The following is a 25383-nucleotide window of genomic DNA, read 5'->3' as shown; positions in this document are numbered from 1 at the left end:
ACCGTCCCGGCGGGCGGCGAGGGGCGGGGTTTCGCGGGAGGGGGCGGGGCTTTCGCGGACCGGGTCGGGTTAGTAAGAGACCGTGGAGGAAAGCGAGCGGCGGGAGTGGGCGTGTCAGCTTGAGGAGGAACGTGCGCACTGTGCGTGATGACGTAAAGGACGCTGATTGGGAGCGAGCGCTGGAGCCTGTGCGTGCGCGGCGCCCCGCCTCCGTCCAAATTGATCTCTTCCTTGTGCCTCAGGTAGGCAGGTTCGGGCTGTTTGGTGTGCCCCTTGCTTTCCGGTCGGGGCTGGCCTCCGCCTGCTTCGCTCACTGACTCTTGCGCGTCCCTCCAAGGCTCCCCGGGGGGCAGCGTCAGCACAAGGGGTGCGGACCCGCGGGGTAGACATAGTTTCTGGTCCCCGTTCCCTCCTCCGTGGGAGGCGGCCGCTGGCCTTGAGGCCAGCCTCTGTGTGAGACCCCGCGGGGCGTCGCTGGCGGAGGAGTGGGGGAAAGTTCTGGGGCGGGATGAGCAGTACAGTGGGTCCGCTAGAGGACTGAGTACCCTGGAGCAGGAATCCCGTGGGTTCAGAGGGTGCCGGAGGCCGGACGGGACCTCCAGGTGTGGGCTGCCTCGGAATCCCAGTCCGAGGGCCATCACCGGCCCTGAAGCGGCCCTAACTAGGGGGTAGCCGAGGGGAGGCTGCCGCTACAGTGATGCCCGTGACCGTATACTAATGCGTCGTAATTACGACGAGCTATGGAGGCAGTAAGATCCAGCATCCACATTCCTCACGAGTGACCTCCAGACTTAAGGGAGGATTTCAAAGGAGTCTAGGCGTCGATATTTTTTAGGTTTGAATTTGCTTCTCACTGATCATAACTTTCTTTCATTTAGTGAGCAATAAACAATATGTCAGGCTGGGAGTCTTATTACAAAAACGAGGGCGATGAAGAAGGAGAGCAAGAAGACGGCCTTGAAGCCGGTGGTAAGTTACATTGACGGATGCTGTTCTGTGTTAAGGACTTTCCCTGTCTCTGCTGCCCAATGGCTTACTTACTCTTCTCTCTTCAGAGAATCTCAAATGCTATTCTCCCTTTGAACTTTGCAGCGCTACCCGAGGCTCTTTTATTTAAGTCCTGGGTAAGAACATTTTAAGTGTTTTTACTAAAAGTGAGAAACATAGGAGATACGTAACATAAAAGGGAAAATTTATTGAAATCTATATAATCTACCAGCCTAGGGCAGCCCGTTTGGCGCAGCAGTTTAGCGCCGCCTGCAGCCTGGGTGTGATCCTGGAGACCCGGGGTCGAGTCCCACGTCGGGCTCCCTGCATGGAGCCTGCTTCTCCCTCTGCCTGTGTCTCTGCCTCTCTCTCTCTCTCTCTCTCTCAGTGTCTCTATGAATAAATAAATAAAGTCTTTAAAAAAATAATAATAATCTACTAGCCTAATACAGCCATTACCATCATTTTGGCATTTTGCATTTTTCCTTCACAGATCTTTCATTCTGATATTTCTTAACTATGTATGTCTGTTTTTCTTTGGTTCTGATTTTTTTATAGTTAATCATAGTGAATATATATCTTTTCATTTTAATTTACAACAGTTTTCTTCCAAAAATATATTTTTTTAAGATTTTATTTGAGAGAGAGCATGAGCAGTGGGGAGGAGGCAGAGGGAGCAAGAGAAGTAGACTCCCCACTGAGTAGGGAGCCCAACTCGGGGTTCAATTCCAGGACCCTGAGGTCATGACTTGAGCAGAAGGCAGATGCTTAATTGAGCCACCCAGGTACCCCTCAAAAAAGAATTTTAAACATACATGCATAATTTTGTGTTCTGCCTTTTTTCCTTAATGTATTATAGATATATTTTCCCTTGTAACTACATTTATGTTGTCTTTATAACTCATTTTAAGGTAGTGTAATTTATTCAGTCTACCTGCCATTGGACATTTTAGTTATTTTCAATTTCTTACTTTAATGAACAACATTGTGGGAAATTTTGCATAAGGCGTTTCCCATATCTAATGTTCCTTTTAGATTGCTAAGAGGTAGAATTCACTGGGTCAAGATAGAATTTTTGTTTAGGGCTCTTGACCTATAATCGCTGTATTGTTTTACAGATGGGTAATTACATTTATTGTATTAGAAAGCAGTGTGAAAAAAAAGGGAGATAAACCAGACATTTTAGTGTTTTTATAAAAAACTCAGCATGACCTATGATGACAGAAAGGAAAAAAGAATACCTGAATCTGATGAAGCCTCTGTACGTCCTCAGTAGGAAAGAACAGGATTATGTCCGTCTACACCAAAAGAATGCAGTCAGTAAAATCCAGATGCTGAAAAACTGTACATAAATAACCCAACATTCTGATTCTTCAATGAATAAGATATAAGACAAAGATGGAGGGGGTATCTATAGATTAAGAGGCTTCAAACACTTTTTGTTTTTTTAGGTAGGCTCCATGACCAATGTGGAGCCCAACTTGGGGCTTGAACTCATGACCTTGAATTTCTTTTCTTTTTTTTTTGTTTTAATTCATTTATGATAGTCACACACAGAGAGAGAGAGAGGCAGAGACATAGGCAGAGGGAGAAGCAGGCTCCATGCACCGGGAGCCCGATGTGGGATTCGATCCCCGGTCTCCAGGATCGCGCCCTGGGCCAAAGGCAGGCGCCAAACTGCTGCGCCACCCAGGGATCCCGAACTCATGACCTTGAAATCAAGACCTGAGCTGAGATCAAGAGTCAGATGCTTAACTGACTATGCCATCCAGGCGCCCCCAAAGATACATATTTTTTTAAGTCAAAACTAGTGTTTAGGAATGTTCACTTGAATGATAAAACTATAAATAAGGAAATGATTATTAAAAATCAGGATAGTGGTTATTCTTGGGAAGAGGGGTGGGCGTTATAACTGGCATGGTTTTTATCTATTTGTTTTATATGAATAATAAACATGATAAATATGAACTCAAGGGCAAACATTTTCTTCTGTTTTTTTCCCCCATAGGAGAATATACATATTCAGGAAGAGATAGTTTGATTTTTTTGGTTGATGGTTCTAGGGCCATGTTTGAATCTCAGGGTGAAGTTGAACTGACTCCTTTTGACATGAGCATCCAGGTAAGACCACCTGGATAGTAGGGTGGGAGGTATCATCATGGTTGCTTTATTTCTCAGCTTTGCAGATTCAGAAACTTGATGTTGTCAGTGGCCCCCAGAATTAAGTAGATCACAGGACTGAGCAGCTCTTCTGAGACACTGATTTACCAGATGCTGACAATACTTTAAATGGGTAGACAGGATTTTCCTGGAATACTGACATCTTTAATTGTGTAATTAAGCAAATTTTATTCCAAAACATACAGAAAAAAACATACAGAAAAAAAAAAAAAGGTGCTGTTAGCAGTTATGGACTTATTGTTGGGTCACATCTCCTTATTGTTTGCTTAAACATTTCACTTATGTAATTACATATGTTTCTTGGTATCAGGCTACTTGGGGGAAGATCAAATGGCCTGTCCGAACTCGGTCAATTAAGTACATGACATGAAGGGGACACAAATCCAGGTTTTCTGATTCTAGTACTGGGCTGTTTTTCCCTCTTATAGCAGGATGTCCTTCCTGAGTAATGTGTTTTTAATTCCCTGATTTCTTATGACAAGAACTACTTATACTTCCATTATACACTTAACTCACTCTGCCTTTTATTATATTATAGTATATATGCCCGTCCCTCTCACTGATTCCTGACTTTCCTCAAGGTAGGGGTCGTGTCTTAATCTGATGCCATGTACAAATTCAGCAAATATATTAAGGTTCTACTATGTGCCAGGCACTTATGGAATTTAAGTTTAGTGGTAAGTTAAATATTAATTGAATTTTTATTTTGATTTTTGTTAGTGTATCCAGAGTGTGTATACCAATAAGATCATAAGCAGTAATCAAGATCTCTTGGCAGTGGTGTTCTATGGTACTGAGAAGGATAAAAATTCAGTGAATTTCAAAAATATTTACGTCTTACAGGAGTTGGATAATCCAGGTCAGTAGTAGTTTAAGATCCGCTTTTCCCTTACATTGGAAGGTCACGACCCTGAACAAAGAGGGATGTGGGAAAGGAAGTAGATGACCTCTTGACTAAATATATGCTTTCCTGCACAAGGGGGTTCTTCCTGGGATGTGGACCTTATGGGTTAAACACCTCTGGGGTAGAACGGGACCCTAGGCTCTTCTGTTAGCCTTATAAAAGAAGCACTGATGCAGTTATGATTTTTCTGCCCATTTGACTTCCTGTCTCTGACCAGGTGCTAAACGAGTGCTTGAGCTTGACCAGTTTAAGGGGGAGCGCGGGAAAAAACATTTCCAAGACCTAATTGGCCATGGATCTGACTACTCACTGAGTGAGGTGCTGTGGGTCTGTGCCAACCTCTTTAGCGATGTCCAGGTTAAGATGAGCCATAAGAGGATCATGCTGTTCACCAATGAAGATGACCCCCATGGCAATGACAGTGCCAAAGCTAGCAGGGCCAGGACCAAAGCTGGGGATCTCCGTGACACAGGTTGGCATTTTCCCTGTTCTTTTACATGGGCGCTGAATCTTATTGCTTCTTTCTTTTTATTTTATTTTTTAAAGATTTTATTTATTCACGAGATAATTAGAAAGGCAGGTTCCCTGCAGGGAGCCTGATGCAGGACTCAATCCCAGGACCCTGGGATCATGACCTGAGCCGAAGGCAGATGCTCAACCACTGAGCCACCCCGGTGTCCCTTATTGCTTCTTTATAGTCAAACATTTGCTTTTCTCCATTCAGAATGAAATGAAAGAATAAAATGAAGCTGGGGCAGACACCTGTGTTATATTCCTAATGAAAATGATGAGGCCATTCACTTTCTTTCTTTTTTTATATTTATTTATTTATTTTTAGAGGGAGAGCAAGAGCGTGCGTGTATACTAGTAGAGGGAGGGGCAGAGGGAAAGAATCCCAAACTGACTGCGCTGAGCACAGAGCCCAACTTGGGGCTCAATCCCACGACCCTGAGATCATAATCCGAGCTGAAATCAAGAGCCCGATGCCTAACCACCTGAGCCACCCAGATGCCTCAATGCCATTCACTTTCTACAGGGCTCTACTAGAGTGAGCTTTTCTTGACTTTTTATGCTACCATGTATGGTGGTGGTTTGAATAAGTTGTCAGGGCATCTGGCTGGCTCAGGAGGTAGAGCAGCTTTTGATCTCGGGGTTGGGAGCTAGAGCCCCGCATTGGGTATGAAACCTATTTAAAAAGAAAATAAAAATATTGAATAAGTTGTCATTATAGCATCTGATTCCTTTAGTGATTCTATAAGTCCTGAAACTACATTTTATTTTATTTTTATTTTTATTTTTTTAAAAGATTTTATTTATTCATGAGAGACAGAGAGAGAGAGAGAGGCAGAGATACAGGCAGAGGGAGAAGCAGGCTCCATGCAGGGACCCCGATGTGGGACTTGATCCCGGGACTCCAGGATCACGCCCTGGGCCGAAGGTGGCGCTAAACCGCTGAGCCACCCAGGGATCCCCTGAAACTACATTTTAAAAATATTTATTTATTTGAGAGAGGAGAGAACAAGCAAGAGAGCACACAGGCAGGGGAAGTGGCAGAGGGAGAGGGAGAGGAGCGGAACAAGCAGACTCCCCACCAAGCAGGAAGCCCAATGAAGGGTTCAATCCCAGGACCCTGGAATCATGACCTGAGCCGAAGGCAGACAGACATTTAACCGACTGATCTACCCAGACTCCCTTATAAGTCCTGAAAATGTTAATAGTCCATCTAGTTCTTTGCATATTTGGGTTTAACCAAAAAAACCTCTTGCTTGCTGAAAATTGTTTTCCCTCAACTTTTGTCCATCCTTGCCCCAGGTATCTTCTTGGACTTGATGCACTTGAAGAAACGTGGGGGTTTTGACATATCCTTGTTCTACCGAGATATCATCAGCATAGCAGAGGATGAGGACCTAGGGGTTCACTTTGAGGAATCGAGCAAGCTAGAAGACCTGTTGAGGAAGGTTCGTGCCAAGGAGACCCGGAAGCGTGTCCTCTGCAGGTGTGCTGTGAACTTGGGCCAGCCGCCCATGATCCCCTACCTAATCATAAGCACTGCACTGCATGGACCTCCTTGGCTACTTACCTCTGGGCGGTGCCCCACTATGTGTGGCTAAAAACTTGCTTTATTTCAGGATAGCACAAACTATTTGGTTCTCTTGTATGCTAGTTCTTCAGAGTAACACGGCACTCCACTTCCTTGGGATAAACAGTTGTGGCCTGCTGCTGTCCTCAGATGCAGTCACTAGTATATCATCTGCTTGCTTCTCTGTAAATTGTGGTTAACAGTAATACCTGATAAAGTGCTAGTGATTGTCACTGTTGTTGAGTTATTGTGATTTCTTGTAAACTTGAGACCAACAGGATCCAGATTGTTAAATTGCCTTCTTTTAGAGAGCTTTGCCTTTAGAATCCTAAGAGCTCCCCCCCCAATTCTCCCTTGTTGCTTTCTAAAAATTCACATCAGACTTTCATTTTAGACTAGTTTCAGCATAAGGGAACATGACCATTGGTAGCTTTTGACCAGTTTTTATTTATTTATTTATTTATTTATTTTTATTTATTTTTATTTTTTGACCAGTTTTTAAGAGATTACTGACAATTCTACTAGAAAATTCATGAAATGGTTTTAGGGAAACCACAAACCAGCCCATTGCTATGGCTGTAGTTTGGCTCTCCTTTCCCCCTTAGGATTGATTTCTCTTTCCTTGCACAAGCATCCTGGCATCTCTTCTCCTTTCCTGAAATAATGGAGTATTGTTATTACAATTTGGAAATCTAGCACACATTTTGGTGGGGATGACGGAAAGAGTAAAATAGTGGTTAAATGTAGGTCCTGGAGTCAGATTGACTTGGACTGTAGTCGTGGTCCTTTTGTGCAACCCTGGGCAAGTTATATAACTTCTCTAGACCTCAGTAAAGTGGGAACAAAAACTGTACCACCTCATAGGATGGCTTATTTAATCAATATTAAATAAGATAACCCAGGCATAGTGCAGGGCACATGGTAAATATTTACAAATGTTAGGTGTCAGTTTTATTTTGTGGAAGAGGTGTTTTTTTTTTTTTTTTTTTTTTTTTTTGGAAGAGTTGTTATAGGATAATTGATATAAATAATAAATTGGAACTGTTTGAGAATGAATAATGCCTTAGGCCTAGAAAATGATTAATGTTCTCACTATAATCAAATAATGGAATTATTTTATTGCATGGTTATTGTGTGCCAGGCACTGTCCTAAGTTCTTTGTTAACACACAAACTTATTTAATCTTTTTTTATTTTTATTTATTTTTAAAGATTTTATTTATTTATTCATAGAGACACAGAGAAAGAGGGAGAGAGAGAGAGAGAGAGAGAGAGAGGCAGAGACACAGGCAGAGGGAGAAGCAGGCCCCATGCAGAGAGCCCAACGTGGGACTCGATCCAGGGTCTCCAGGATCACACCCTGGGCTGCAGGCGGTGCTAAACCGCTGAGCCATCGGGGCTGCCCTGTAACTTTATTTTAACTTAGAGTTATGATATTTTCAGGATCGAAAGATAATGTAGTTCATAAATATGAAATTTAAGATTGGTAGGGAGGCTGATGGATTTGCTATTTTTGGTTAGAAATAGAACCAAGGTCATTTGAAGCCTGAGTCCAGAGTAGACCACATTGACCAGTGCTTTTTTTTCCCAGTATACTAAAATTTAGAGGACACAACGATTTTTAAAAATTACTTTTGAAGGTTGTACATTTTTAAAAATGTGTTACATTTATCGTCAGTTCTCTTTCAGCAGCCTTTAGACAACCGAGTCTAACAAGCCAGAATAGGCTTAAACTAGGAAATCACTAAATGGTGGGTGTTCGTGGTAATGCCCGTCTGTGGGTACATACTCCATTACCAAATTGTTGTTATTATTTTTTAAGATTTTACTTATTTATTCATGAGACAGAGAGAGAGAGAGAGGCAGAGAAACAAGCAGAGGGAGAAGCAGGCTCCCCGCAAGGAGCCCAATGTGGGACTCCATCCCGGATCCCGGAACCATGCCTTCAGCTGAAGGCAGATGCTCAACTACTGAGCCACCCAGGCGTCCCTCCATTACCAAATTAATCTGAAGGTATATTAGAGACATGAGAGACATACAGAGAGAGACAGAGATGTAGGCAGAGGGAGAAGCAGGCTCCATGCAGGAAGCCCAATGTAGGACTCGATCCCAGGACTGCGGGATCATGCCCTGGGCCAAAGGCAGATGCTCAACTACTGATCCACCCAGGCATTCCTTTTTTTAAAAATATGGTAAATATATTTGCACATTTCATTATTATAGGACATGTTTTCAAGAGGTCTTATTGCTGCATATGATGTTGGTATAAATACCCCGGAACAATATGTCCTAATGGAAAAATCCATCAGCTCTGAATCAGACATATCTGACTTTGAACAATTTTTTTTTTAATGATTTTATTCATCTATCTGACAGAGGGAGCACACAAGTAGGGGGTAGTGGCAGAGGAAGAGGGAGTAGCAGACTCCCCACTGAGCAGGGAGCCTGATGTGGGGCTTGATCCCAGAACCCTGAGATCATGACCCGAGCCTAAGGCAGCAGCTTATCTGACTGAGCCACACAGCCCCCCTCCTCCCTTTTTTAAAAAAATATTTTATTTATTCATGAGAGACACAGAGAGAGGCTGAGACATAGGTAGAGGGAGAAGCAGGCTGCATGCAGGAAGCCTGATGTGGGACTTGATCCTGGGACTCTGGGATCACGTCCTGAGCTGCAGGCAGATGCTCAACCGCTGAGCCACCCAGGCGTCCTGAGGCACCCCTTTTTAAAGATTGATTTGGCACGAGTGAGAGGGGTTGAGGGAGAGAGAATCTCAAGCAGACTCCCTGCCGAGTTTGGAGCCCAGTGTGGGACTTGATCTCACAACCCCGAAATCACAGCATGAGCTGAAACAAAGAGTCATACGCTCAACTAATTGTACCACCCAAGTGCCCCTGAACACTGGTTGTCTGTCCTTGGGAAAGTTAGATGACTTCTCTGAGTGTTTTCATCTGTGAAAATGACAGTAATAAGGTTTTGGGGTAGTAAACAACAGAAAATGACTCTTGACTAATTTCATATATTCAAACAAAATTCTGATCAAGGTAGTTTAGGAACCAAGGTGGCACTGGGAATCCAGATAGCAAGAACTAATGACAGTGTCTTTAGAACTGCTATCAGAAAGTATCCCCCATGACAAGGTCCTTCCTTCATCACTGCTTGTGACCTAGAGTCTTCTGAGATTATGTCTGATGGCTTAAGCCTAGGCCAGATATGTCCACCACTGACCAGAGGAGGGTACAGCACCTTGATTGACATTCTCTCAAAACTGCAGTGGGGGAAGGGCTTTCATTGTTAAAAGAAGGGAGAAGGGATACTAGACAAGCAGAAGCAACAGATCGTATAGTATTACAGGGTTATTATGATTAAATGAGAAAATAGCTATAAAGTGATACAGTGCTGGGTGGGCTCAATTAAAACCATCGTTATTTATTTATTTACTTACTTATTTTTAGAGAGAACATCCAGTCATGCTCTTCAGAGCTGGGGGCAAGGGGCACAGGGAGGTGGAGAGAGAATCTTAAGCAGGATCCATGCCCAGTGCAGAGCCTGACTTGGGACTTGATCTCATGACTCTGAGATCATGACCTTAGCTGAAATCAAGAGTCAGATGTTTTGGGGTTTTGTTTTGTTTTGTTTTAAAATATTTTATTTTATTTTTTATTTTTTTAAAGATTTTATTCATTCATGAGAGACACAGAGAGATAGAGAGAGAGGCAGAGACACAGGCAGAGGGAGAAGCAGGCATCTTACAGAGAGCCTGACGTGAGACTCGATCCAGGGTCTCCAGGATCACGCCCTGGGCTGCAGGCGGCGCCAAACCGCTGCGCCACCGGGGCTGCCCTAAAATATTTTATTTATTAATGAGAGACACAGGGAAAGGCAGAGACAGAGGTAGAGGGAGAAGCAGGCTCCCTGTGGGGAGTCCCATGTGGGCCTCAATCCAAGGACTCAGATCACAACCTGAGCCAAGGGCAGATGCTCAACCACTGAGCCACCCAGGTGCCCCCAAACAATCATTATTTTTATTTCAGTACACTCTTTATCATTATTTTAAGTAGTTATATATTCTGAAACTAATTTTTGTGGTATAGACTCTGAAGATAATATTGTAGCAAACTACTGTATTATTAAAACACGTTTGGGCAGCCCGGGTGGCTCGGCGGTTTAGCGCCACCTTCGGCCCAGGATGTGATCCTGGAGACCCAGGATCGAGTCCTGCGTTGGGCTACCTGCATGGAGTCTGCTTATCCCTCTGCCTGTGTCTCTGCCTCTCTCATTGTGTTTCTCACGAATAAATAAATAAAATCTTTAAAAAAAATGTTATATTTATATTCTAAGAATTTGGATTATTGGAGAGAATAAGACAAGGCTTAGATACCACAAAAGAATTTTAGCTAGGAAAGCAAAATCTTTCAGTCCATGGTTTTTTATTTTAATCCCCTCCAGGTTGAAGCTTAAGCTCAGCAAAGATACTGCGCTCACTGTCGGCATTTATAATATGGTCCAGAAGGCTGTCAGACCTGCTCCGGTGAGGCTTTATCGGGAGACCAATGAACCAGTGAAATCCAAAACCCGGACATTTAATGTAAATACGGGCAGTTTGCTTCTGCCTAGTGACACCAAGAGATCTCAGGTAAGCCTGCCTTCTTATTGAATTTTGTCTCATTGAAGAATTAACAAGGAGGGAGACACTGATCAGCCTAACCAGTTAAATATCTTTCTGTGCTCATCTTTGTAGCTAAGCTGTTAAAACACAAAGCCATTACTCTTTGGAGCTCTGGCATCTAGATCTTTTATTTATTTTTTTTTAAGATTTTAATTTTAAGTAATCTCTACAGGCAACATAGGGCTTGAATTTGCAATCCCGAGATTAAGAGTTGCAAGCTCCTCCACCAGCTGAGCCAGCCAGGCACCCAAGCATCTAGATCATTGATACCTCGACAGCTAGAAAGTTAGAACCAATGTTTAAAAGAGATGTCAGTGGAAACTTTAGCTCTTGACCACTCTCTGTTCTGCTCTAACAGTTGAATTCCTTACTTGGGCACAGTAGCAGAAAAAGCTTCATAGTTAAATAGGGAGATGAGCTAGGGAAAGTATGTTAGGTGTGCAGTGCACTTTTTCTGGGGAGAGTTTCCTCCTTCCAATCAAATTTTTCCTGTGCTTTGAAATGATACACATGTGCCTTTCTTAATCTGAAGGACAGACTGAAAATGCAGAACATTGTCTTCTCTCACCTTTGTTCAATCGATGGAAGGATTAGATGTCTAAAATTAAAATCAAATGAGTCATCCTTTTTAATTATGCAAAATGTGGGAGAAAATCTGAGATTTTTTTGCATAAGTTCAGGACCCAGAAGGATCAACTAAGTGACTAAATATTATTTTGATTCAACCCATGAGAAATGTTTTGGAGCACAAATCTCGAGCCAGAGTGTTCTGTCCTACTTTCTTTCTTTTTTTTTTATTTTTTTTAATTTATTCATGATAGTCACACAGAGAGAGAGAGAGAGGCAGAGACACAGGCAGAGGGAGAAGCAGGCTCCATGCACTGGGAGCCCGACGTGGGACTTGATCCCGGGTCCCCAGGATCGCGCCCTGGGCCAAAGGCAGGCGCCAAACCGCTGCACCACCCAGGGATCCCCTGTCCTACTTTCTGAAGGAGAAGACAAGAAATTTCCTCTTCCATTTTGGAAGTAACTAGTTATCCATGTTGGTTTATTCATAGGCAGTAGCTCTTCTGGTCATGGAATTTCTTTCTTGAGCCAGTGTGCCTACAAAAAAACTCGAGGGCTCTGTTTTGTTCATTAACCTCAAATTTGACTCTGTTGCTAAGTTCTGTTACTAGTCATGTATCTCTTTTTTTTTTCAAAGGTTTTTTATTTATTCATGAGAGACAGAGACACACATACACACACACACACACACACACACACACACACACACAGAGAGGCAGAGATACAGGCAGAGGGAGAAGCAGGCTCCATACAGGGACCCCAATGTAGGACTCAATCCCGGGTCTCCAGGATCATGCCCTGGGCTGAAGGCGGTGCTAAACCGCTGAGCCACCTGGGCTGCCCACTAGTCGTATATCTACAGCCACAGTACAAAATTAAAGTTTGGAGGGAATACTTAATATGTGTGTTTGTGTGTGTGTCTGTCTCTCACACTCAGACCCACCGTGGTGCCTTATATAGGTCCTCTTGATAAATAGGCATGGTTTGAGCATCTTTTGTGTGTCAGAGATGACGCTGAGGGTTCAGTATTTGTTAACTGAGAGAAGGAGTCAATGCCTGAAGAGCATAACCTTCAGCACCAGAGAGATGGTCGTTTAAAGCCCAATTCGATCGTATAACCTAGGAGCAAGTTTCCAACCATGAAGCCTCAGTTACTCATCCATAAGATGGTTTTTAACACCTACCACCTAGGACTGACACAGACGATAGATTGGATAATGAATATAAGATTCCTGGCTGGCACTTAGTAAATGTTAATTCTCTATGGTAGGTAGGAGGCAGATGCCCTAGGTGAGACATCTACCTGTTCCTTAGAAGAAAGCTGATTCTAACCTGCTAGTGTCATGTGGCCATCATTTTGCATCTCCATGTTGCCTGTATATGTGGCCCTTGTGTTCCCTTTCCTTCAGAACTATGGGAATCGTCAGATTGTACTAGAGAAAGAGGAAACAGAAGAGCTGAAACGCTTTGATGAACCAGGTTTGATTCTCATCGGTTTCAAGCCCTTGATAATGCTGAAGAAGCACCATTACCTGAGGCCCTCCCTGTTTGTGTACCCTGAAGAGTCCTTGGTGAATGGTACGTTATAGACTGAGGGTAAATAAATGAGTAACAGAAGGTAGTTCTGCTTGGAAACTGGATAGGATGTAACAAGAGAGTTTTTTTGTTTTTTTTTTTAAGATTTAATTTATTTACCCATGAGAGACACAGGGAGAGAGAGAGAGAGACACGCAGAGACATAGGCAGAGGGAGAAGCAGGCTCCATGCAGGGAGCCCGATGGAGACTCGATCCCGGGACTCCAGGACCACACCCTGGGCTGAAGGCAGGTGCTAAACTGCTGAGCTACCCAGGGATCCCTGCAAGGGGGTATTTTGAAAGTGTTTCATGCTCAGATAAGTTTTGGAAATTTGGGACTACACAAAATTAAAAAGATTTCTTTACGACCTCTAATACACTGTTATATGTTGTGAGTATCCAGGAGGGGCTAAGGAATTAGTATTTTTAAAACTCCTATGGAGTTCTTTCTTTGAGGCATCAGATAGAGTTAAAAAGGAAAAAAAAAAAAAAAACCCAGTTTCTTCCCTAGTGTTGGCAATTAAAGGTGGTATGAACTAGGTCATTGTGTTTGTGCTGTCCAGACCTATATTCCTCTGTGCTATAGCTCATGAACCCCTGGATTTGACCTGGTTGGCTTTTCTTAGTAACTGGGGCTTATATCATTAGTCTAAAGATAGTAAAAGGGAACTAATGTTAATAATTCACACTCTGAAATGGAGTATTTGAGGCATCTAATCTCATTGCTGTCCCTACTTTTTCTTTCTGTCTGCTGCCCCCACTTCCCTTCACACCTTACCTATTGAAGTATCATAAGCCCTTTTAAGAAAATGGAAGAGAAATTGTTGGCTTTTAACATGCGCTAAGAGGGAAAAAAGGAAGAGATACCTTTAGGATACAGATCCCTGGGACATTTGTTTTCCAGGGAGCTCAACCCTGTTTATTGCTCTGCTCACCAAGTGTCTGGAGAAGGAGGTCATGGCAGTGTGCAGATACACCCCCCGTCGGAACATCCCTCCTTATTTTGTGGCCTTGTTGCCACAAGAAGAGGAGCTAGATGACCAGAAAATTCAAGTGACACCCCCAGGTATGTGAAAGATATTTTCAGTGCTCCTGAACCTTGCTCAGACTTTGGAACCCCTTATAGGGTCCCAACTCAGAGCTGCTGAACCAGAGTCTCCAAGAATGGGGCCTGGGAAAGGTGTATTTTTAGGGGATCCCTGGGTGGCGCAGTGGTTTGGCGCCTGCCTTTGACCCAGGGCGCGATCCTGGAGACCAGGGATCGAATCCCACTTCGGGCTCCCGGTGCATGGAGCCCGCTTCTCCCTCTGCCTGTGTCTCTGCCTCTCTCTCTCTCTCTCTCTCTCTCTCTCTGTGACTATCATAAATAAATAAAAATTTAAAAAAAATTTAGGGGGATCCCTGGGTGGCGCAGCGGTTTGGCGCCTGCCTTTGGCCCAGGGCGCGATCCTGGAGACCTGGATCGAATCCCACGTCGGGCTCCCAGTGCATGGAGCCTGCTTCTCCCTCTGCCTGTGTCTCTGCCTCTCTCTCTCTCTCTCTCTCTCTCTCTCTCTCTCTGTGACTATCATAAATAAATAAAAATTTAAAAAAATAAAAAAAAATAAAAAAAAATAAAAAATAAAAAAAATTTAGGGATCCCTGGGTGGCGCAGTGGTTTGGCGCCTGTCTTTGCCCCAGGGCGCGATCCTGGAGACCTGGGATCGAATCCCACATCGGGCTCCCGGTGCGTGGAGCCTGCTTCTCCCTCTGCCTGTGTCTCTGCCTCTCTGTCTCTCTCTCTGTCTCTGTGACTATCATAAATAAATAAAAAAATTAAAAAAAAAATTTTTTTTTAAATTAAAAAAAAAAAAGAAAGGTGTATTTTTAGAGTTTCACAGGTGGATTTAATGCAGAGCCAGGTAAAGCTGCCAAATATGGTTGTGCAGTGCATAGTGTGCACAACTGTACGAGGCATCTCTGCATCCACAGTTGAGAACTGGCTGCATAGAGACTGCAGTCTTTGTTATTGACAAAGTTTCTTTCTTTCTTTATTATTATTTTTTTAAAGATTTTATTTATTTATGCATGAGAGACACACAGAGGCAGAGATACAGGCAGAGGGAGAAACAGGCTCCATGCAGGGAGTCTGATGCAGGACTTGATTCTGGGACTCCAGGATTACGCCCTCAGCCAAAGGCAGGAGCTAAACTGCTGAGCCACCCAAGAATCCCATGACAAAGTCTTTGGCTCAACTGCTGACACCTTTTTACTAAAAGCCATTGTTTGCCACCTTTGCAATGTTTAATGTTTGGTTTGTCCTCTGCATACACCAAGGCAATGAGGTTTAGTGGAAAGACCATAGCTTTTGAGGTCAGACTTGATTTATTCTTATGTGTGGGAAAGTGTACTTTCTTTAGTCTCAGGCCCATCTCTGCCACTTGTTACCTGGCTGACTTGGGCAAATAATTTAATCTTTCTTTTTCTATTCCTTATCTGCAAAGATGAGAATTCTGGAACACTTTTCAGGTTGTTTCCCATATGAAATAAGTTAATAAATGTATAAGTGCCTAGTACAAAGTAGCCAAAAGATGGTAGGTAGTCTTCTTCTTGAGCCATGCTAATAAACAACTATAAAGTAACTCTGTGGAAAAAAAGCTTTTTTTTTTTTTTTTTTTTAAAGATTTTATTTATTCATGAGAGAGACACAGAGAGAGGCAGAGACACAGGCAGAGGGAGAAGCAGGCTCCCTACTGGGAGCCCAATGTGGGACTTGATCCCAAGACCCTAGGATCACAACCTGAGCCGAAGGCAGATGCTCAACCACTGAGCCACCCAGGAATCCCAACTCTTTGAAAATGTTATTTTTGTAACCCTGGTCATTAGAATGCTGAGGAATAGCTTTATATGTCGGTTAGTGAGTTCTTGTCTCTCAGCTCCAAGCTCCTCCTGTTCTGCTCTGTTCTGCTGAGGTGGACACTCTCCAAACCCAGTGTCCTCCTTTGCCATCTGACTCTGTCAGGCTCTGTCAGTGATGGGTGCTAGAGGTAAAGCATAAGGCAGAGGCCAGCAAAGGGACCTGCTCCTTCCTTTTGCTCAGTGCCGTTGGCATTGCCAGCAACAGCCTTTCACCTGGCAGCGACAGTTGGTTCCAGTCTAGATTTTTAAGACTCTTTGAGCCTGACAGAAACTGGAACACAGATCAGCCTGATGACCCTTCCACTTTCCTTTTAGCATGTGTGTGTGTGTGGTGGGCGGGTGACGAGGGGAGAGACTGAAGCTCAAAGGGCCAGATGGAGCTGGGACTCAGCCCTCCCGGGAGGGGGCACTACCCAACTGGCTCTGGGCATGTAAGAAGGCCGGAGCCTGGAACCGACTGCCACTGGCAGGTGAAGAGCCCTAGTGAATGCCGGCAGGGGCAGGGACAGGAGGGCATGGCAAGGAGTAGCCTGCCTCCCTCTCCACTCTGCAGGCTCCAGAGGGAGTCAGTTAGGCTGACAGTAACAGGAATCAGCTGATAAAGGAGAAGTCGGGTTGTCAGCCCCACAGTCCCAGCCCCAGCTTCACAGGACACAGAAGGCGAATCTGGAGTTGAGACAAATGACAATTCTATAACTGAAACCTTTTGTGAAGTCAAATCTCAGAAAACTCATCTCCCTTCTTCAGGCTTTCAGCTTGTCTTCTTACCCTATGCTGATGATAAACGCAAGGTGCCCTTTACTGAAAAAGTCATGGCAAACCCAGAGCAGATAGACAAGATGAAGGCTATTGTTCAGAAGCTCCGATTCAATTACAGGTGAGTAGTGGGTCCATCTCAGGCTTTCTTTTGGAACCGTCTCCTGAAGTGAGAGGATTGTCTTACTCCCAGGCCGCTGCTATGTAGGGGAAGAAAGTGTTCAGGTTCTTTCTCTCCCCATGTCCCACCTCCTCTGTCTTGTTTTTGTACTTCCATGGCCCCTCTTCCTCTGTGTCTCTCTATGCCCACTGTTGCTCATAACAGACAGATGGGCAGGTGTTGTTTGCCTTTTAAACTAGTCCTTGGATTCCCAATAAATTGAAAATTGGAGAGAGGAAAGTTGATTAAAGAGGGAAGATTCCCTGCTGTTTGATTTGGGCTGTTTTCTCAGCTGACCCTGGGCCTGTGCTGCCTCCGTCGGGTTTATTTAATAATTTTATTCATTTGTTTTTTTTTTTTCAATGTTTCAGTGTACTTATGCTATTATTCTTGTTTTACTAGAAGTGACAGCTTTGAGAACCCAGTGCTACAGCAACACTTCAGGAACCTGGAGGTGCTGGCTTTGGATTTGATGGAACCCGAGCAGGCGGAGGATCTGACACGTAAGACAGCTATGGTGGGGCTCAGTGGTTCTTTCCACGGAGCTTTTCCTAATGGTTTCCCTCTGGACTGAGAGGTGGATGCATTTTCTAGCACCCTCTAAAGACTCAGCCTTGTCCTTCCAGCCGTATCTGAGAGATTTTCTAGACCAGCATAGGCTGCCTCTGAACAGATTTGGCTGGTTCTTTTTGTTTATGAGATTTTATTTATTATTTGAGAGAGAGAGAATGAGTGAGCAAGAGAGAGAGCTTGAGCTGGGGAATAGGGAGAAGGAGAGGGAGAAGCAGGCTCCGTGCTGAGCATGGCTTGATCCCGGGACCCCAGAATCATGGCCTGAGCCAAAAGCAGATGCTTAACTGACTAAGCCACCCAGGTTCCCCAAGATTTGGCTGGTTCTGTAATGAGAAGAGAGGAAAGTGCGAGACTTCTGAGACCTGCCTTTGAACGAGGCCACTTTGTGACTAGATATCGGTAAAAGTAAAAAACAAAAACAAAAACGGAAACAAATCTGTAATGTTTATTGAGCACTCACTTTATGCCAGGCACTGTTGTCCTGTGTATTGTTGACTCCATTAATTCTGGTAACTATGAGAGAGGTGCTGCTGTTGTCCTTATTTTCTAGAGAAGGGAGGGACTTGCTGAGGCACGAAGTAGTGAGCGACGAATCTAGGTTTAGAATCCACGGAGTCTGGCCTGGAGCCCTTGCTCTGTGCCACTGTGCTTACTGTCTCTCCATCAGACTTTATGTGCTCTGCCTGAGAAGATCCTCCTTGTTACCCAGCGTCAGGAAGATTGGCCTGGCCTCCTCGGTTGAGCTCTGAGCTCCCTGCCAGTCCCTTTCTTGATTGTAATTCTCTTACATATTTCACAAGAGGACATGCAGAGTTTACTGATGTCAGTAAATGGCCAGTGGGAAACAGATGGGGTTTGATGAAGGCTCTTGACAGACATTGAAAGAATCCAAACAATTAATGTAACCTGCTTAGCTTCCCAGGTATTAATGATCTCTTTTATGCTAAACCAAATAGCCCCAGCACGAGAGCTATGAGAGCCAGTGCACCCGTGCTGTGGCATGACCATTAGCCAGATCTGTCAGGAGGGCATTGCTGGAGTTAAGTGGCCCATCTCTCCGGATGGCCTTTTTTTTTTTTTTTTTTTAAGATTTTTATTTATTTATTCATGAGAGACACAGAGAAAGAGAGAGGCAGAGACACAGGCAGAGGGAGGAGCAGGCTCCATGCAGCCCAATGTGGGACTCAATCCCAGATCTCCAGGATCATGCCCTGGGCTGAAGGCGGTGCTAAACTCTTGAGCCATCCAGGGAACCCCGAGCACTACCATTTTTAGAGGAGAAAAAGGGAAGCAGTCCCAGCAAAGGAGTCCCCTGTAGGGTCAATGGAGGCCCAGGAGAAAAATCAAAATTGCATGGCGTCATGAAGCCAAACGGAGAAAGTGAGAAAACAGTCGCTTCAGTGAGTTATTAAGAGAAAACCATTATCATTGTGTCAGAGGGAAGCAGATACACATCGGATTAGAAGTGAATGAAATGGGCAGCCCGGTGGTTTATCACCTGCCTTTGACCCAGGGTGTGCCTGGAGTCCCGGGATTGAGTCCCACATGGGGCTTCCTGCATGGAGCCTGTTTCTCCCTCTGCCTGTGTCTCTGCCTCTCTCTCTCTCTCTCTCTCAAGAATAAATAAATAAAATCTTAAAAAAAAAAAAAAAAAAGAAGTGAATGAAGAATATAAAAGAGCAAAGAGTCAAAGCTGTGTGATGTCTGAGTGGTAGGAGACCCGGGTCCTAGAGCAGATGTCCACCAATCACGGCAGCTGCAGTTCCGACCAGAGCCTAGCAGAAAGGACAGAGCTGGGGACACAGGCTCGGGAGTCACGGACATGAGGGGACGCTGAAGGCGGTGGCAGCAGACAGAAAGAAGGGGCTGAGGAGATACAGGAAAAACCAGAGTAGCCAGAAGTTTTTTGAAAATAGGCAGGAAGAGAAAACACAGCTTGCAGTAAAATTACAGGACAGGAGCCAGGATGCAAGAGGCTGAGGCCCTGGTAAGGAACAGAGAGGATGCCATAGAACAAAAGGGAACAACTGTGTCCAGGCAATTCCTGAGTATCAGGGCCGAGATGTGGTTAGTATCTCCTAAGAACGTATCACAGTCCCCATCTTACCTATAAAGAAACTGAGTTTCAGGCAGATCCACGAGATCCCAAGGATACTCAAGTTAGTACTCGGCAGAGCTGGGAATCAAATCTGTATCAGCTGTTCCAAAGCCTGTGTCCATCGCTGCAGTGCTGGAGACCAGGCAACTGACTTCCTGATAAAGGCCATTGGGGGTTGTGGCGTGGAGGGGGGTGCAGCCCAGGTGGCTCAGCCGTTTAGCGCCACCTTCAGCCCAGGGCGTGATCCTGGAGATCTGGGATCAAGTCCCACATTGGGCTCCCTGAACGGAGCCTGCTTTTCCCTTTGCCTGTGTCTCTGCCTCTCTCTCTCTCTGTGTCTCTCATGAATAAATAAATTAATTAAATATTTTAAAAAATGGGAGCACTCTAGGTGACCTTGGGCCCCAGCTTTCTGTCACTTTACTTCTTACTAGGTGGCCTCCTCAGGCTACACCAGTGGTTCTGAGTGCCTGGACCAGCAGCACTGGCATCACCTGGAGACTTGTCAGAAATGCCAACTTTGAGCCCTTTCCCAAGCAGACTAAACCTGAAACTCAGGTTGGGACCCAGCAATCTGTGCTTTATAAGAGGCCTTCCAGGTGATTTTGAGACATGCTACTACCTCTAGCACACTGGTCCTCAACTTTGGCCGTACGACAGAATCATCTGGGGGACTTAAAAAAATCTGGCTGTTTAGGCCTCATGCACAGACCAATTAAATCAGAATCTCTAGGGTAGGGTTTGGACATCAGTATTTTTTTAAAAGTCCTAGCTGAAAAACAAAAACAAAAACAAAAAAAAATAATAAAAAAAAAAAAAAAAAAAAAAGAAAGAATGAATGAATGAATGTCCTAGCTGGTTCCCAGGTTGAAAACCAGAGTTCTTGCAGACACTCGTGTAGACTAGGACATGGGGCTTCTGACTAAGCAGGAGCCCAGTTGGGCTGTAACTTTGTGCCAGGAGCTCCCATCAGTACTCTGCAAACATGGCAACTTGAGGAGGCGATGAGACCCCTCTCATCATGCCTGCCCTGACACAGCTCACATCAGAAGCTCTACAAACCATACATTGGTAAGGTAACAATAAAGAAAACAAAAATACTGTTTTTCCTGCAGAGATCTCTTTTTTTCCCATTGTATTGGTCTTGGGGAATGCTCTTGCCATCCCAGCTGGACCCCAATGCCCCTGGCCTCCCCTGCACCTCACATTCCATCTATCAGTTCTGCTGCTTCTCAGGTTTGTGGTCTCTTCTCCCCACCCAACTTTGGCCATCTGTCTCCCCTTCCTTCAGTTCATACTCTACACACAGCTCGGGGTGATCTTTCTTTTTTTTTTTTTAAATATTTTTTTTTCAATTTTTATTTATTTATGATAGTCACAGAGAGAGAGAGAGAGAGAGGCAGAGACACAGGCCGAGGGAGAAGCAGGCTCCATGCACCGGGAGCCCGATGTGGGACTCGATCCCGGGTCCCCAGGATCGCGCCCTGGGCCAAAGGCAGGCGCCAAACCGCTGCGCCACCCAGGGATCCCCGGGGTGATCTTTCTAAAATGTAAATGGGATCATGTTGTTCCCCTGGTCATAGCCCTTCAGAGTTTCTCCACTGTTCTCAGGATGTCTAAAGTCCTGGGTGCGCATTCGAGGCTTCCCTGACCTTACCATGACTGCCTTTCCAGCCTCCTTGCTGGTCCTGCCCTCCTGATACTGCTTTGAAGCTGTATGTCACCTGCTGTTTCTTACCTCTACCTTCTCCTTCTTGGACCAGCATTTGCCTGAAGAAGAACACTCAGCTTTCCAGATTCGGCTGTGGAAAGTCTTTCCTGACTCCTACATTCCAATGTGCCTTGTTCAGTCCTTTCCTTTATGGCATTGCCTCCTACTGCATTTATGTTTTTTTTTTTTTTTAATTTTATTTATTTATTTATTTATTTATTTATTTATTTATTTATTTATTTATTTATGAATGGTAGTCACAGAGAGAGAGAGAGAGAGAGAGAGAGAGAGAGAGGCAGAGACACAGGCAGAGGGAGAAACAGGCTCCATGCACCGGGAGCCCGATGTGGGATTCGATCCTGGGTCTCCAGGATCGCGCCCTGGGCCAAAGGCAGGCGCTAAACCACTGCGCCACCCAGGGATCCCTGCATTTATGCTTTTACTCCCTCTTTACCCTGACCAGACTATAAGCCCACTGGGGGCATGGACTCTTGTTTGGAACCCCAGGCTCTAGCCTAGTTCTTTTTTTTTTTTTTTTTTTTTTAAGATTTATTCATGAGAGACATAGAGAGGCAGAGACACAGGCAGAGCGAGAAGCAGGCTCCATGCAGGGAGCCCAACGTGGGACTCAATCCTGGGTCTCCAGGATCCTGCCCTGGGCTGAAGGCGTCGCTAAACCGCTTATCCACTGGGGCCGCGCTCTAGCCCTGTTCTTGAACTCTATCACTCCTAGCTATTTGACCTTGGGCAAGTCATGTAACCTCTTGGCTTTCTTCTGTAAAACAGGGAGAAGAATTTACCTACCCTCTAGAGGATTAGATTTTAAAAAATAAGTTTAAAGCCTTTAGAAAGGTGCCTGGCTGTAGTAAGTGCTCATCAAATGCAATTGTTCGAAGGTACTTGATCAATATTAGAGAGGCTTCATTGAATGCTTTCACCGGGTCAGCTGCCTCCTCCTAGACCCTCCCCTGGCTTCCCTAACTGTAGCAGTTAGGAGCTTTCTCCTCTTGTCCACATAGACTTGGAACTGGGCAGGAAGTCAGGACTTGTGACTCACCTGGCCACTCTTGTGTTTTGTTTTCTAGTGCCTAAGATTGAAGCAATAGATAAAAGACTGGGCTCCTTGGTGAATGAGTTTAAGGAGCTTGTCTACCCACCAGATTACAGTCCTGAAGGAAAAGCTCCCAAGCGGAGACAAGGTAAGGAGCTGGGTTATTTTTTATATTGTTTATCTGACTCAGTCTGTACTTTGATCACGTGGCATGGTGCCTTAGTACCTTACCCAGTGCTCTGTAAATGCTATTGGGAGGGAGGGAGGAAGGACGGACGGATGGACTGTCGGACCTAACCAGAGTGAGCACCACTTTTGGGTAAACTGATGGCACTTACACTACTTTGAACTCTCTTCTAGGTGTGGCGCAGTTTTGACTTTATGCTTCAGTGAAGCTGCCTTATTAAAACACCTTCCAGGGGCATCTGAGTGGCATAGTCAGTCAAGTGTCCAACTTTTGGTTTCAGCTCAGGTCTGATCTCAGGGTCATGGGATCAAGCCCCATGTTGGGCTCAGTGCAGAGTTTGCTTTGCTTAGGACTCTCTCTTCCTCTCCCTCTGCCCCACCCCATGTGCGTGCTCACTCACTCAAATAAGTAAATCTTAAAAAACAACAAAAAAACAGAACAAATAAAAAAGCAAAAACCCCCCTCCCATGGTGTTCTAGGTAGGCATCATAGCTTTATGGAACATGGTTAACTGGAGCTCAGATCACAGGAGGGCGCCTGTGTAGTGTAACCGGGATGCCACTGTTAGTATTTCCAATCGCTCCCTCTTGATCTTCCCCCCCAGATGATGAAGGTCTTGGAAGCAAAAGGCCCAAGATGGAGTTATCTGAAGAGGAGCTGAGGGCCCATGTCAACAAGGGCACGCTGGGTAAGCTCACTGTGCCCATGCTGAAGGAAGCCTGCAGGGTGTGTGGGCTGAAAGGTGGGTTGAAGAAGCAGGAGCTGCTGGACATACTCACTAAGCACTTCCAGAAGAACTGACCAGCCAGCCAGCCACCCTTCTGCACTACAGCCAGGCTGCCTAGTTTTGTTCTCATCAAGTTAAAATATGAACCTGAACCAGGAAGAGTCTGCCTGATAAAAGCCAAGGACCTTACACTTATGGACCTTACATTTAGTGGAGACTTTCTGTTGCCATGGAGACCGCATAGTCCTCCCACTTTGCTGTGCTTTACTGTCTGAATAAAGATCCCTAACTTTGTACTATACACTGTTCTTTAGTGTGAAAGAGAAAGATGTGTCTGCCTCACATCCAGAGATCACTTGCCACTGGCTATCAGCTTAATTTTCTCTCCCATTAGGAGCACATCATCATCATAATGGAAACATATCCGTGGAGGCAGCAGAGTGTAACAATTAAGGACAGGTGAACATACTTCAGAAATGACAAGCTCTAGCAATAGTCTTCCCATCTTCTGGCCTCCTACCTATTGGAGGCAGATCTTTAAGATCTCTTTCACTGCATCTTTAAGGCAGATCTAAAGATCAGATTTCAGAGACCATAAGAAGGTAACATTTCTAAAAAAAAAAAAAAAGAATGTAACATTTCTAATCCTGGTACCATTTGCTTCATAAGTAAATAGCCCCCTTCATGCTGCATTTGTCTTTTTTTTTTTTTTTTTTTTTTTAAAGATTTTATTTATTCATGAGAGACAGAGAGAGAGAGAGAGAGAGAGGCACAGACACAGGCTCCTTGCATGGAGCCCGACATGGGACTTGATCCTGCGACTCCAGGGTTACGCCCTGGGCCGAAGGCAGGCGCCAAACCGCTGAGCCACCCAGGGATCCCAATCATTTGTCTTAATGTGACATTCAGGTATATGAAGATACATACATTTTCTGTTGCCCTGAGAATTTGGGTTCCAGCATAAGTGAAATGAGTTGTTCCTCCTATTTTTCAGGGGAGCTATATATAGTAAGATGAGGAGAGCTCCTAGTATTAGGAAAGGGGGAAGAGGAGCAGGGTGTCTTTCTCTTTGTGTGTGTCCCTCCCCCTACAACGCCATCCATCTTCTATCCTCTCTGTACCTTTCCTGCTCTTTCTGTTGCTACTGCTTTTGAAGAATTATCCTGAGAGAAGGAAGGAAAACATCTGGAAGAGTTTTGCATCCACCAAGGATGGCTAGAGATTCAGAATTTGTAGGGTGTGTGTCTTTTAGGATGAGAATAAGCATCTCATGAGACATAGGAAGACTCAAATTATTCTTGTAAGATTTTCAGTTTTGGGGATCCCTGGGTGGCGCAGCGGTTTGACGCCTGCCTTTGGCCCAGGGCGCGATCCTGGAGACCCGGGATCGAATCCCACGTCGGGCTCCCGGTGCATGGAGCCTGCTTCTCCCTCTGCCTGTGTCTGCCTCTCTCTCACTGTGTGCCTATCATAAAAAAAAAAAAAAAAAAAAAGATTTTCAGTTTTGGATTCTTTGTACTCTGAGCATTACAAGGTTTTTTTGTTTTGTTTTTACTTGGAAAGCAGATGCTATGTTCTTGTTTGACTTTCTTTCCTTCTCTGGGGGAGAGGGAAATTAATTCTCCACGTAGATGCTTTTGAGGCTACAGGAAGATAACGCAAAGCCATTTAATACAGTAAGTGCTCATTCTTGTTGAGAAATTAGACCATGCCTCTTAAATGCAGCATGCTTGGAAACCCTAGGCTCTAGAGGATATTACTAATACTACAAAGATAGATGCAAATCAGGCTAGTCACAAGTAGGAGAGTAAGAATGAGTACCACTACTAGGCCTTTGTTTTAAACCCTGGATTTCCTGGCGAGTGAGTTCCAGGCTTTTCTATGCACTCCTGAGGGACTTTACCCAAGTCCAGGCTCCTTTTCCTGGGTTATCTTTACAAAGTGAAGAGAATGAAAGAGCTCAAGGTAGTGTGAATGATGTTAGAAAAATAACCATTAAAAAAAAAAAAGGGATCCCTGGGTGGCACAGCGGTTTGGCGCCTGCCTTTGGCCCAGGGCGCAATCCTGGAGACCTGGGATCGAATCCCACATCGGGCTCCCAGTGCATGGAGCCTGCTTCTCCCTCTGCCTGTGTCTCTGCCTCTCTCTCTCTCTCTCTCTCTGTGTGACTATCATAAATAAATAAAAAAATTAAAAAAAAAAAACCATCTGAGGTCTGTGATACGTAGCAGTTGTACGATCTCTGTGAATTAATGACAC

At 44.7% G+C, this 25383-nt stretch overlaps 1 protein-coding gene across 3 annotated transcripts; it reads left to right on the top strand.

The window, feature by feature from the left end:
- The first annotated feature begins 73 nt into the window (after nt 1-73).
- Nucleotides 74-23425, top strand: XRCC6 (X-ray repair cross complementing 6). Of its 3 annotated transcripts, none has more exons than XM_077914339.1 (13): nt 76-242; nt 879-969; nt 2996-3108; nt 3889-4027; nt 4290-4544; nt 5885-6068; nt 10601-10787; nt 12797-12965; nt 13868-14029; nt 16609-16738; nt 17180-17280; nt 22245-22358; nt 23002-23425. In XM_077914339.1, exons 2-13 carry the CDS (start codon nt 894-896, stop codon nt 23196-23198), a joined length of 1827 nt encoding a protein of 608 aa, XP_077770465.1. In that variant the 5' UTR covers nt 76-242; nt 879-893; the 3' UTR covers nt 23199-23425. The 3 variants fall into 3 exon arrangements, with proteins under 3 accessions (XP_077770467.1, XP_077770465.1, XP_077770466.1); XM_077914340.1 differs by having other exon boundaries at nt 238-367; XM_077914341.1 differs by lacking the exon at nt 13868-14029 and having other exon boundaries at nt 74-242.
- Nucleotides 23426-25383: the final 1958 nt, after the last annotated feature.

Source organism: Canis aureus, chromosome 11 (genome assembly GCF_053574225.1).
Source record: "Canis aureus isolate CA01 chromosome 11, VMU_Caureus_v.1.0, whole genome shotgun sequence".
Taxonomy (NCBI): Eukaryota; Metazoa; Chordata; class Mammalia; order Carnivora; family Canidae; genus Canis; species Canis aureus.
Note: the sequence above shows the minus strand (reverse complement) of the source record. Positions and strands in the feature narration are given on the sequence as shown.

Excerpts from the sequence above, each read along its gene's own strand:
- XRCC6 (XM_077914339.1), top strand. The coding sequence starts at position 894 with ATGTCAGGCTGGGAGTCTTATTACAAAAACGAGGGCGATGAAGAAGGA. Across the intron at positions 3,109-3,888 it reads CTTTTGACATGAGCATCCAG|TGTATCCAGAGTGTGTATAC; the intron begins GTAAGACCACCT and ends GATTTTTGTTAG. Across the intron at positions 17,281-22,244 it reads GCAGGCGGAGGATCTGACAC|TGCCTAAGATTGAAGCAATA; the intron begins GTAAGACAGCTA and ends TTTGTTTTCTAG.